Genomic DNA, 14,226 nt, shown 5'->3' with positions numbered 1-14,226 from the left:
TCTAAATTATTAAAACGTAATTAAACTTGTTTAGCTTAAAAATGTATTTATGTTATGTTTTTTAAAATGTTTAAATAAAACGTTTGAAAAAAAAGCCTGTTGCTCAAGTGAGGGAAAAGGTGTCTGTATCACACCTCCGCTACAGAACAGCTGGCCATGATTTTGTAGTATTAGAAAAGGCTGTGTAATACTAGATAGAGCAATCCTGCTTATTTTATGATCAGCATGGTTTCTGGCTGCTGGGAGTTGCATTGTGGGTCCCTGAAATTGATCCAGTAAATTGGAGATGGCGCTGTGTACAGTGTGAGTGAGTTAGCAGGCAAAGTTTGGAGAGCACAGGAAAGTTAGCTGGAGGAGAGGCGATCTGCGATTCGCATTGCACATATTTCCAACTTAAATGAAATTTGGACACTACTATCCGGAGGACAAGAACAGAAATAGATTACAACATTCCCTGTCATAACTTGCGAATTGTATTCTTCTGGAAAACGCAGTTGTCTTGATAAATCCTATCAGTGGTTGCTGCTACATGGGTTCTATTGGGAATCACTTAGGACTGCTGTGGGACATTTGTGCAGCTTTTATTTGTAAAACGGCATTAACTATATTTAAAATGAAATACCGACTGGGAAAACACCTTTGATTTGAATGAAAGAATGAACGACCCCCGAGTTGATAAAGAATTTACACCGATATCCAGAAAACACCGACTCATGGCTGCAGTTCTGCCTGGGGAAGAGAGCGTTTTGCCCGGTAACAGTTCCAGATCCGACCGTAATGGCATTGGGATAGTTTATTGCTTCATTTGTGGTGGGGGTGTTACGCCTGGAAAAGAACTGAAACTTCAAATTAATTACCAGAGAGAAAACGTTCCTTTTTTCCCGTTTTTGCAGCACCAGGAGCCAGCGCCGGGGGCTGAAGAAGTGACCCCAGATGGATGTGTCACAGTATGCGCCGTTTGTCAGAGTTTTCTCGGGGAGCAGTGGAACTCCTTTGAAAGGACCAGGACCCCTATAGAAAAGAGAATGTACTGGCTGAAAAGACCCTATCAGTGTGACTCAAGAAGGATTCCCCAAGAATGGAACATCTCTTACGACCTGGAAAGAAGGATGAGCGTGAGTAGCCAAAATTGTGACGCACATGATTCTGACTTTTCATCCCTTTCTGATAACGAGAATATGTCCGAGCAAGAGCTTGATTTTGTTGACAGACCAGTGGCGCATAAAGAAAAGTCCACCAAAATCCCCACTAGCAACAAAACTTCTAAAGAAAGACTTGCAAAATATAACGACATAAAAAGCTGCCATGATTCTCCGATGGGAACCCGGTACCTTGTTGGTGGTTACGCCGCCCAGGACGCACAGAAATCGGATAGTGCTCTTCAGCCGGGCCGCTCTGTGCAAAGTATGAATCACGCAGCTCAATCGTCTGTATCGCTGGCTCAGTTTCAGGAGTTCCTTCCACAGCGGTCCTATGCCGAGAAACCTGTGCAAGACAACGGAATCATTATACGCAACAAGCAGCGGCTACCAGAGGAGAATGCCAAGCATCCAGACTCTCGCCAGCATGCTGTCGATAGCAGCTGTAGTACTCGGGATCCCCTCGTTCTGTTGCAAAGTCATAAAGCAGCAGATGTTGCAGATGCAGCCCCATCGTTATCACCTGTAAGCGCCTTGAACATTTCAGACCGCGGCGCTGTTGACAACCTGTTAAAGTTCAGTGACAGCAGCCACAGTAATCATGGCGGCGGCTATTCTGACTCAGACAATGAAATAAACATAACCAGCGATGACGACCAAGAAAAAGTGTTTGATATTACAAGCAGCAGGGAGCATGTCATAGCGCTCAACAGACAGATAAGGGAGACTGGCAGTGTAATAGCAAAGTCCCTGAGTAACAGCACTGCAGAGGAGTGTGCCTGCTATATCTGTGGAAGTAAACTATCCCAAAATAACCAGCATAAAGTGTATGTGCAGAAACAGGAGAGACTCTCAAACCAGCCCTTTTTCCCCTTTCTGTGGCTCCACAGCCCGCCTCCAGGGGCCTTGCCTCTCAGCCCAGGTGGGCGCACCCTGGTATGTTCTTGCTGCCATTCCTCCCTCATGCAGCAGTGGCAGGGCTTTGAGTTGGCAAATGTGCCAGTTCTGCAGCGCCTATATGTGGTCCCCTTGAACGCTGGCACTTCAGTTTTGGCACCCAGAGACAGCGAGAACCACAAGCTGGAGAAAGCCGCGGCTCGTGAAGCTTGTTACCTGTGTGGCGAAGACTACTGCAGAGATCTTATAGTGACCTGTTCCAAGGTTTTCAATGGCAACCCAAGGAGTACCATGCACTTTCCCTTCATAAATCTACTGCCACGCCCTCCCAATGCCAGAGCTGTTAAGAACGGGAAGGTACACTGCTGTCAGACATGCTTTAGCATTTTAGAGGATATATGGGTAGCCTACAAAGCATGTCTAAGTGAGGAGCTTATCACCTCGGTTAATGGCTTTTTGAGTCGGTACCACCAGGCTGTCACAGGGGCAGCAACCCACTCAAGCAGCCTGAGCCACCAGTCTTCCAGAATGGGCCACACCTCGGTTTGTTACCTGTGCGGGGTAGAGCTACCAGCAGGAAGGGAGTTTCAGCTCAGTGTGAACCCACCAGGCCGGTGTGGAGAGAGGGAGCCTTTCTTTCCCTTTTTGACTGTCCATCTTCCCGCACCCATGTCCAAGCCTGCTGACTCCACTGGCCTGGTGTCCACCTGTGTGCTGTGTTACCATGACCTGTTAGGCCAATGGGTTCAACATGAAGGCCGAGGCAGCCAGCCAACCAGCAGCCCATGGTCCAGGCAGTACAGCGTGGACACTTTTGTGTGCTTCTTCTGCAGACAGGAGAAGAAAAGATGCCTGGGTTTAAAAACGGTGCAAGTGGCTCGGCTGCCTGTCTTTCTGTACGCCCCTCGGGTGAGCAACACTCTGGTGGTGGATGATGGGAAAACATTGACCATTGGATCTTGTGTGGATTGTAAAGCTGTGGTATTGGCTGGCCAAAACATGAAGCAAAACTGCTTATTGGACAGCGTCTCTCCTCATGGGAGACAGAAGGTAAGTCTGCTATAAAATTGAATTGAAACAAACATTGTGATGGGTTTTAAAGTGTTAGTAAGAAAGTTGTCAGATATCTGTAATGAAGAGAATTAACTACCGATAAGTGGACTATCTGAGAAATAATTTTTTACTTGCATGATAGAAAGATATAGAAACAGGATAGAATTACAGTTGTTTGAAACTTCTTTTCCTGCCAGTGCTGTGATGGAGGTAGAGCTAATCAGCATGGAGGGTCCCAAGGGGTAATTCAGCTTGCGGCAGATGAGAAGGTTTTGCTACACTAGTTATGCTTTTTTTTTCATTAAGAGTTATAACTGACTTGATTTGGCTAAACGATGTAATCTGATACTGGTACTGAGTTGCATGGACTATTTAGAGTAATTGATTTAAATTGTGTCATTTCTAAATACCACCTTTGTTTACATCATTCAAAAAAATACAATAAAGACACATTGTTTACACAGTAGCAGATGTCTTCTATAACCTTGCTATTTAGCTCCAGCAAGGTTGGCTTTATAAACTATGGTCTCGTAGATTCTTTGCTGTGTTTTCCTGACAGTTAAATTGGGAAATAATCCACAGTTTAACATGCTATATATGTTTATGTTCAGCTCAATTTCCGATCTCTTCACCAGTTCCAAAATATTTATGTTTAACATAACATTTTCCTCAAGCTGAAAGAAAGTACCTTTTTGTACAGTATCCAGCGTAGCCTCGTTTCTCTGATTGGAGCAGCTTTACTTTTTATTCCAATATAGTTGAGTGTCTTAGACTGATGATTGTGTCTAATACTGTAACTAACAGGTGCCTGTATGTACAGTTTGCAACAAAATAGGACTGCTGATGCAATATATATATATATATATATATATATATATATATATATATATATATATATATATATATATATATAACTGATATTCCCTAATTTGTCACTTGTCCTAGTTTTAACTTATGTGTTTTCTATCCTGTTTCCTCTATGTATTTGTCTGTAAATCAATGTACTTTGACACACATTTTAAACCGTTCTTGCTTAAAATGTATGTAGCCCTGTGCATTGGAAAGAGCTATGCCTTGTTACATTTCAATATAAGAGCTGTCAAAAGCCATCTCTTCTGTCTTATTGGTTGAGCCATCGAAGGAATTACTGTGGGCGGATTGGTCTGCAGTCAAGCCTGTTTTTTTTGTGTCTTTGTTGCTAGCTGCAGTATAATCTGGTAAAAGCTTCTCAAGGTGTGGTATACTGCAGTAAAAGAAAGCCTTGGTAAATCACATTTTAGTAACAGTTCAGCTATGGATAATCATGGTAAATGGGTAATGGAATGCACAGTAGGGCATACTAAATGAAATAATTCACGGTTTCAAATGTCTTTAGGTTGTAATTGATAATTTAACAGAAATGCATCAAAGTTTATGTACTGAGGATCTTTTAATTCCTTGCTTGTTTATTATGCGTTAATTAAGGCTATGTATATATTTCAAATACAACTCCTCCCTTCCTGTGCTGTAGGTGAATTTCACTCCCTTTGACTAACTGCAGGTATTTTTATGAATTCTTAAAACTTTTCGGAAGACAGACTGTCCCTGCTCACATTATGTCATCCAATCTTTGCGTCAGAGAAAAATAAACGGATTAGTATCCCCTACCTTGAATCTAATGCATTTGCATCCCTCTGCCTTCCCCCGCTTCACCTTTGTAACTGCCCCTTGATACTATTTGTTATGGAGTGCGTCCAGCTTCATCCAGTTTGCCAGGTGGTGGACCCTTTAAATAAGTGTGTTTGAGGAAAATCTTTCACACTGTATGTTTGCATAAAAAAAAATATTATTCAAATTTCTGTGTTGTGATTTGTCTGGAACTACGGAATATAGAGTTGTACTAGCAAAAAAAAAAAGTTATGAATAAAAATATTTTAGCAAAAAAACATTGTAAAGCCTTGGAAGAAAACTTTTAAAGTCATGGCTCACCCCTTTAGGCACGAGGGGAAGCACTACCAAATGTCTTTTAGGTGAACCATTCTGAATAAACTTTATTTTACCTGTCGGAGGATGTGTCGGCTTAGTTAAGGGGCAGCAGTGTCTCACAGGCTGGGTAAAACAAGCACTGAAGATGAAGTCACTGTGGCCTTACTGCAAACTGCATGACTTCATCGTTTTGGAAATGTAACTGGGACTGGGAAACAGGTGCTCCATCGTGGAATGACACGTGATCTGTTGCAGAGCTGCTCTGTCATCGCCTTTGTGTCACTATAAGGCACACATCTGCTTCCTCTGTTTCCTGGAACATTTGTTATCGGGAGAAGAAAAAATGAAGAAGGATTTAAGTATTGCTGACAACGGCCTGCCTTTTGAAGAGATCGAGCATTTCGTGCAGGAGACAGTGCTACATTTCACCAATTAAAAACAGACCCACTTGTTTAAAGTTCTTTCCCTTGACATTCATTTCCACTGAAAGAGATCTATTCAGAGAGAGAGAGAGAGCATTAAATAAGTTGACGACCACTTCTGCATTTTGATAACTAATTAAGTGTGATATTTACCAGTAGTTTTAATATACATACAATTATTTTAATATATTCTGAAGGAGTTGTCGCATGCCCCCCCCCCCTTTTTTTTTTTTTTTACCTTTCCTGCATTTCTCTTGTTACAGAACATTACCTGTGGAATTCTGGAACTTTTTAATTGAATGCACCATGGACTGGTATATAGTGTTGTAATGAGAAAGACATGGTGCCTGAAGCGACAACGTGGTAGTGTAGTGCTTGCCTTTGGTATGAAACAGACTTGTTCATATTTTTTTTCTGATATGATTAGAGTGGCTTTTTTATTTGTTTCACATAACATCTACAGTCTCAAAATGAAATGTGATATGGCGACACATGAGTGCTGCTTAGATATTCATTTTGGAGAGATGTGACATGTTGCCTTATAAAGAAACCCAGCACACATGCAGCTGGCATAATGTATCTACCCTTATAAAACATTTCCTGTGGTAACCCTTTTTGGTAAAAGCACAGTCAAGTATGGTGAATTATGCATATTTATGGTAATGGTACAAAAAACCCATCTGTCTGTGGATAGTAGCTTCAGTAAAGATCTGCCTAAGGGAGAATAAGAAATATGTTGAATTGCTAAGTAGGATTGTTTCATGCAATCCAGGTGACCCAGTTGAATGCCATGTTGTATGTGTGCAATGATATACATTTCCTGTACTTTAGCACAGGTACACTCTGCAGCAGATGTGCCTCAAGGGAAAGTGTGAAGAGTGGTCATGTTGGGATGATGACTCAATTGGCAGGTGACTCAATCCAGCTGTTGTAGAAAACTGTGCAAAGGAAACCAACCAGGCCAAAACTGCCTAATACAACGATAAATGTTTTATATAGGCATGCTGTTGATATTTGACAAAGGCAGTCCAAATTTCTATTGCAAAGAAGAAAGAAAGTAAGAAAATGTAGTTTTTAACTACTTACTCTTTAAATGCCACAATACATTGTCATGGACAACTAAACACAATGAAAAAAATAGGTAAATATATTCTTTGCTCAAATATAATTTACCACAAGTCCCCAGGACATCAGGCAAGAGGAATTCTTCCTTAACCAGTCATCGGTCATTGTCTATGCATAGCAACAGCAGGGCCCCCAGAAGAGAGTGACCCCATCATGTCTGCCAGTAAAGTACAGTGGCTGCCTTCTCTAAAGGAACTGGGTTTCCTTCTCTGGGTTGATGTTGGCTGATGTCCAAGTGTGCTAGCCACATTAATCAGGGTTTCACGCAGGAGTGAAGGATTTGGTGTTCTATTTACAGTGCTTTATCAAATAAATTGTGTTTAATGAATGGAGCCTGGGGCTGTAGATTCATTTAAATGTGTATCTGGTAGCCCTGAGCTACCCAGAATTGCAAGGGGGTGGGAGTGGGGGTACTCGACTGAGTTTTACTGACTGTCGCATTGAAAACAGAATTGTAGGACTTCTTTCAGAATAAAAATAACTGTAGGGTAACTGTTAGTGTGGGTATAAGGTGCCCTGAGATGTTCAACACTGCTGTCTGACAACGCTGTAGAGCTGACAAAAGTTGCTGCTGACTGATTTGGAGGTTAACATATCTCATCATCATGGGGTAATGGAGATGACTGTCAAAGGCCACTAATAACTGAAAGGAGTAGTGTTAAGCCCAGAGGAATGTTGCTATACTGTACATGTCAAAGAGAATAGTGCAGAGAAAAATCAATTCGAAACCACTAGCCCCCCTGACGTGATTTTGTTTTACATCATGTAGTATTGTATGAGGTTGACTCGAGCTGTGTGGAGCTTTCTGGTCTACTGGGAACCTATCTCTCTCCTGTCTCTCTATCTCTATCTCTACGTATATATGCTTTCTTTCCTCATGCCTATTATTATTATTATTATTATTATTATTATTATTATTATTATTATTATTATTATTACAAATAGATACAAAAAGCTTTTTGGAGAATTAAGGACATCATTCATTTTTTTTTTTTAAAAACCAGCAGAAAACATATATCCAGTTGAAGTATTGATATAATGATTAAAAATGTATATCTTTTAGGCAAATGATAATAATTATTATTATTATTATTATTATTATTATTATTATTATTATTATTATTATTATTATTATTATTATATAAGTGATTTAGTAAGGGTCAGTTAATGGTCCTACTATGGTTAATTTGCTGGCTAACACAGTAATGGTTTAGCATCCCAATAGTATTTTTTTACTCTTATGTTAGGGATGACTGTAGAAAACGACCAATAACCCTAAATTCTGTTATGCATTTCCTTTTGTAATGTTTGGTATTTCAGCGCCAGCTGTGAAGGTGTTTGACAGGAAGGTCACTTGTATTAGAGATAGAGAGTTAGAAAAAGAACTGACAGTCCTATTGGGTGCTCAAGGCTGAACAAGGCCTGCAGTTCACGTGTAGGTGAGACATAACTCTCCTTTGAACCATCTGGTTCACACATTCCTACACAGGCCTTATCAAAGTCTTGTCATCTACATTGCCGTCTGTGCAGTCTAGCTGTGTACAGGTGTCTAGTCAGCGTCTTCATTGAAGGCTACAGCTAAAGCATGCCATGAAATCTGAAGAAAGGTACTGATCTGGGGTTAATGTCCTGTCATAATTGAATGATAAAGCCCACTGAGGCAGTAAGGTCTTGTACAGAGAGGGCAATCTCCTCAAGCCTTACAGAGGTATTTTTAAAAGTTTTATATTGACAATTTTATACTTATGTTTTTAAATAAAGTTCTATTGTTTACGTACGCTCAAAATATAATTTCCTGCATAATGTATAACAGAAATGTACTTGACATAAGTTATCCAGCTTCCCCTTCACATAAACCCACACATAATTGCAAACGTAAATCTTTTTACTATGCTTTCTGCATACCTAGTTCTTCTCAAATCCATGTTTACCTGATGAATGGACCTACAGTATGTGGTAAGGGTGTTGGATTACGTTTAATTTAACCTAAACGTTTGAAACAAGTTTAAATGTTTTAACATATTGGGGAATGTTGGTAACCACTTAACAATAAGCACTCCAATAGTGTATAAGACTGCATATGTACAACGCTAATGAATAGATTATGACTAAATAATGAATATTAAATACATAACATTACAATGTATAGTTACTACTGTATAAACACTAAGGACAATATCTACATTTTACAATCATATTTCTGAGAACATTTAAACGCTTAGACATAATTCAAAATGTCTAACCTTTGGATAATGAATACATGTTTCAGTGTAGCCACCCTAGTACTTGATCTTGAAAGCTAGTATTTTTTCAATGTCTATATGTTTGTCCAATAAAAGAATAATTTAAATATAAACAGCATGCCATTCAATGAAAAACATATACAAAGTCACGAGTAAAGAACACACAATCAGATAACAGTCCACCAAATGGTTCTTGGATAATTAATAAATGTGATTAAGAACTGATATGAATACGTGATTCCCCTGTCTAATCTGAATGTTGACAGGGGTCGCTGGTGTGCGGTGAGCCAAGGACTCCCCAGCCGACAGTAGTCAGTGTTTTTATTTTTTTTATATATGGAGGCTGAATGTCTAACTAGAGACGCATTATAATCAGACACCATAATTACGCATCTAAACAGAAACAGACAGCAATACCCAGTACATCTTTCTATTTGTTCCCAAAGCATGCAACATGTGGTTACAGGGAAGCCTATGAAGATCCACTTTGCACCTTTATATCACCACTAACCTTTTGAACTCAAACCACAGCCTGCTGGCTCTGTAGCTCTAAGGATTCCTGATTATGTGTGAATGTGAATCTTACTGTGAATTCCACAATTACCTATTGAAGTAAGAAGGAGCAGGAAGGCTTTTGCTACAAATTAGATGAAAGCAGACAATGGGCCAGTGAATGTAATGCATGAGTCTCCCATGCAGTGCTGGAGACTTGGCAGCCACAGGCAGCTACATGTAGGTTCCCAGTCTCTGAATACAGCATTTCTTTCGCAGTGTTGGTCGAGGGCCAAGCCCGTTTCCCTCTGCTTTATTATAGATGAACTGTTAATTCAGAGCAAAGCTGAATGAATGTACTCTGTGCAAATGGAACACATATTGTTTACAGACAGAGAGCACATCAGAAATGCAAGCCCTGAAATGAGTTTCACAGCGTGAGGTGTTTATTCCTGTTTTGGCTTGTGGAGTGTTCTGGCACCAAGGAGCAAAAGGCTTTTAATGACTGGACAGGGTAGTGGCAATAAAACAATGTTTATTTTTCCTCTCTCACACTTTTCACAGGGAGAACAGAGCAAACTTTTTTCATAATTTCCCACCAGGGGACCTATGTTTACAGGACTACTGGTCCCCTGCTCCCTTTTTTTCTCTCTTTAGAGTATCTTCTGAATTTGTCATTAAATAGAAGCATGGTAGAGAGAGACTGTCTGAAATGTGAATGATCCGATACAGTTTTATTGTGTTCATGTATTCATTTATGTATGTGTTTAATGAGGCCATGTTGAAAAACGTGGTTAGGTTAAACGTTATCTGTGGCATACCGCTTTCAGGCGTGCTTCCCAACAGTGAAAACTACCTTTAGGGAATGTAAACAAAACTGAATGTCAACAAACGCAAGTGCACAGAAGGCTAAATGATCAAAGAATATGAAAAACAGACACCAAGGTGCGCTCGCAGAGGGGAAACCCAGTTTGTCAATGACATGTCACCTTGACTTTTCATAAACGCTAAATCCATTTTATTTTATATGTAGGGGGTAAGAAGTTAATCCAAAACCCACTAAGACACAAAATTGTTCTTTTTTATTTGGCCTTACATTGCATACTGACAAATAAGCTGGATGTAATTACTCTGTTTCATCTAAGTCTCACATTTTTTGGTTCGATTCCATTTGGTTCCTGGAATCATACAAAATTTGCCTTGAGAAATTGTTTCATTTTTTTCAACGCTCTTCTCCATAACTACTGACTAATCAGCTGACTAACAAAGTGTATGAAATGTGACTCCAGTAAGAACAGTAAAGGTTACGTTACAGTGAGACTGGAATTTGGATGAACAAAGCACATTGTATACCTTGATTTACATGTGATGATCAGGCATATGGAATGGACTGTAGAACAGCTGACTCCATTGTCTCATGTACCTGCTGATACTACATATCTTCCATGTGTCCAACACACCAGTAACCTTTTTTTACACCCACATAGCTGCAAATTGTTTGGTGCCCAGGGGTTATACAGTTACTGGAGGACTAAACAGCAATGGTGGAAGATATTGGTCACAGAGCACTGAAATCTGGTAAGCAGAGTTGCCACATTGTGTGCTTCATATTGGCATTGCCATTTGCCTTGTAAACTCAAGTTTGTTTATTTTTATGACCATAACATTTAAGTACCATACATGATTGCACTTTATTTTGCTTGGAGCTTTTTTAGTTTATTAACTGTTTACTAACATGTCAAAAAAAAAAATCTGTTTTTTTGTTAATGGTTAACCTGCATTTTGGGTTATGTTGTAGTTGAAAGGGTTACAACACCTTTCTGAGAAATACAGGGGGGTCTTTTCACATCTATGCGTTGGCAGATCTAAATACTTCCATTGTTTCAACGATTAACAGAAAGGGACTTTGTGAGCATCAACATCTCTGACAGTGTGTGTGAGTCCCTTTAGTGTATTTTTGTCTTTAAAAGGAAGTGAAGTTATGTTTGTTCCTATTTTATTATTAAACAGTGTCGGTATAGAGTGACTACAGGGTTTCTGAGATATTCAGAGAACAAAAACTTGGTATTAATGGTAACATTCTGAAAAAGGAATGAGATGTAAAACCAAGGTCCTATTGTAAGTGACTCTGCAGTAGCAGCAGTTGATGATGCATAGTTCTCCCCCAAGTCTCTGTAAGTCGCTTTGGATAAAAGCGCCTGCTAAATGACTAATTCATAATAATTTTAGAAAAAAAAATACCCTTCAGGTTAAGGGTTAAAAGAGGTTCACTGCTTGACTGGTAGAAAATGTGTACAATAAAACTAGAATTGGTGTCAAAAGCAGTGCTGCAGTGGTACTCTTTAGAACAGTAGGGTATGAATCAGTCTTGGAAAGAATTGACTCTGGCTCCTAACTAATGTTTTGACACATCACTGCCAGATGTTTCAAGTCTACATTGGGATAGTGTGATTCATAGTTTGTTTCAAGTTCCCCATATCTCTTTGACCAAGTGACCCAAATATTCCCAGCAGTTTCAAGACCTCCAGGGGTGTAGGGAATGACCCCAAGCTCCTGTCTTTGTAAGTCCTATCATGTTTTTAGAAAAAGCACCATGGAGGACACCATGTTTGTATACAGCTGCTATATGAGGATGACATGAAAACTTTGCCAAAATCAGAAGCCCTGTACAGGAAAACCATATAGTAATATAAGCTTAGGATAGGAAAACCATGTGAGATGGCTTGTCACCAAGAAATACAAACATTACTCTGCCTTAGTCTGGTATGTTCATACATGATTGCCTGTGGTTTAAACTTCTAATACATTGAATTCAATACCTCGTACTATTTAACCTAAAGATACACAGTATCATACAGACTGACAATTGATCACCATTTTTATATACCTTGTGTAATTTCCTTCAAATGTTAAGTGTTTGTACAGTAGCTAACAAAATAGTTTCATTAATCGTACTTGTTGTGCACTTCTATTCAGTATAAAGATCTCAAATGTGCAGTTTTAAAAGAAAACCATATATTATATATTACATTTGACATAGGGTACTACACTATGTAAAAGAAAGTTCTCAGTTTGTTTCGTTTGCCTTCTAGAAAATCTGTTACCGCTTCACTTCCTAGGTCATTTGATCGCAAAGGTGTCTTCTGAGCAAATGCTGGCTGCAAAGCATGTCAGTCAATAGGGGAAGCAGATGGCTGGTTACTGACAGGAAAAATAGCCTTAAATGGGTGGGGACAATTTCACTCTTCAGGTGAAATGAACAAGAAAGTTTGCAAGCCTAAAATTCCATTGCATTTATTTTTTCTCTCTCAAATGTCTGTTCGAAGTTCTCCCTACCAACTTTCGTTTGAATTCCAAATGTAAGTTTTCTGTCAGCTTTGAGCAAGGGAGAACAACCACTCTAATTGTTCTTAATTCCACATATCATAAATCCACACCCTCCAACACTATATTAAATTATATTATATTTAAAGAGGAAGAAAAAAACGAAAAGCACAATCTTGCTCATAAAGATTTACTTGGCTCCCCCATACTTGGAAAGCTATGAAGACCGCTAAGAATAACTGAGTGTGTTTTTATGGGAGGGTATAAAAACAGAGCTGGTTTCCTTTTGGAGCACACAATCTGTTTTTTTAACGGCAACCGCTTTGGAAAATCTCATTCTAACTTGATGTTGGTATTCAACTATGTGAAAGGACAGGTGGATTGAAATGAGAGGCATCTGGGAACTAGGGCCACAGTGAAGCTATGGAAACCGCACAGACTGTGAAGTGACAGTATCTTCACAGGAAGATGAGGTCAAGAGTGGCATGGGGGCAAAAACATTTGATACAATGTACATGTGCTGTATTTAGTTCACAAACCCTGATTAGCACTGGTCTTGGACTACCTAATATTACCTTAGACTAGGTAGCCCATGATTAGTGCTAATTGAAAGCCATACTTCACACAGCAACTTTAACAGTACAGACAATCCTGTTGTAAGATTCGTTTTTAAACACAATGAAGATTCTTTTGATATTTTATGCAAAAGTCCTGATATTTTTATTGACCACAACTGAAAGTGTTTCAGGAAAACATAATGAAAAAAATACTCAAAACAAAAATAATTTGCAACATGCATAATACAAAGAAGAACAGCAAGTACAGAGAAAACTTGATATAGTTTTAAAATTATTAAAGTAAAAAGTAACAGCAAATATATGATTTTCGAATTGAACTGTATTTATTTGTCATGTATTGTAGGAAACACTAATTCATTATCTGTCCTACCCATTTATTCATTCAGTTTTGAAGTGTGATACAATATTGCAGTGCAATTTCTTGGAATGTCTTGATATTTTGAAATGTACTTGAAGTCAGCTGACTTTATTGAAATAATGTGCTAAAGTTATCCCCCTCAAAACAAACAAAAAAAAGACAAAATCATTCCATCATCCCGTTTCAAAGAGCGATTTGCATCGCCTCCCCAGACAGCCTGGCATCCTGTTATCTTGGCACTTGTGAGGGACCACAGCCCTCAGTGGCACATCATGGAAGGGTCAAAATAAGTTGTCCTTTTTTGTTTGACAGAATTGCCCATTTCAGAGAGATTGCTCGTCCTGACTTGGATTTTCCACTTGGAATTGGTTTAAATGTGTGGTCGAGTTTCAGTGGCTGCTTTGTGCTTTTCCTGTGTGAGTTGTGAAGAGCTTGTGTCACAGCTTCTTGCCCACAGGCCACAGCTTGCTATTTTTCTGGCAGCTGCAAGTTCTGCTCGTGAACTTTCCCAGGGCTGTTCCCTAACTCTGCTGGGGGAGATTGTTTTACATCCTTCTTTTCTGCCCTTTAAAATGATTAACCCAACACAACAACACAATTACTCTAACAGGAAGTTAGACAGGAAGTGTC

General features: G+C 39.3%; 1 protein-coding gene across 2 annotated transcripts in view; it reads left to right on the top strand.

Annotated features, from left to right (window-relative positions):
• The first annotated feature begins 276 nt into the window (after positions 1-276).
• Positions 277-14,226, top strand: part of LOC117425144 (genetic suppressor element 1-like) — a 239,632-nt gene continuing 225,682 nt past the window's right edge. The window contains exon 1 of one of the 2 annotated variants that reach the window (XM_034041843.3): positions 277-3,086. In XM_034041843.3, the coding sequence (XP_033897734.3) occupies positions 657-3,086 (2,430 nt within the window). In that variant the 5' untranslated portion in view covers positions 277-656. The remainder of the gene's footprint in view (positions 3,087-14,226) is intronic. The other variant, XM_034041842.3, reaches the window with a different exon arrangement.

This window comes from Acipenser ruthenus, chromosome 20 (assembly GCF_902713425.1).
Source record: "Acipenser ruthenus chromosome 20, fAciRut3.2 maternal haplotype, whole genome shotgun sequence".
Taxonomy (NCBI): domain Eukaryota; kingdom Metazoa; phylum Chordata; class Actinopteri; order Acipenseriformes; family Acipenseridae; genus Acipenser; species Acipenser ruthenus.
Note: the sequence above shows the minus strand (reverse complement) of the source record. Positions and strands in the feature narration are given on the sequence as shown.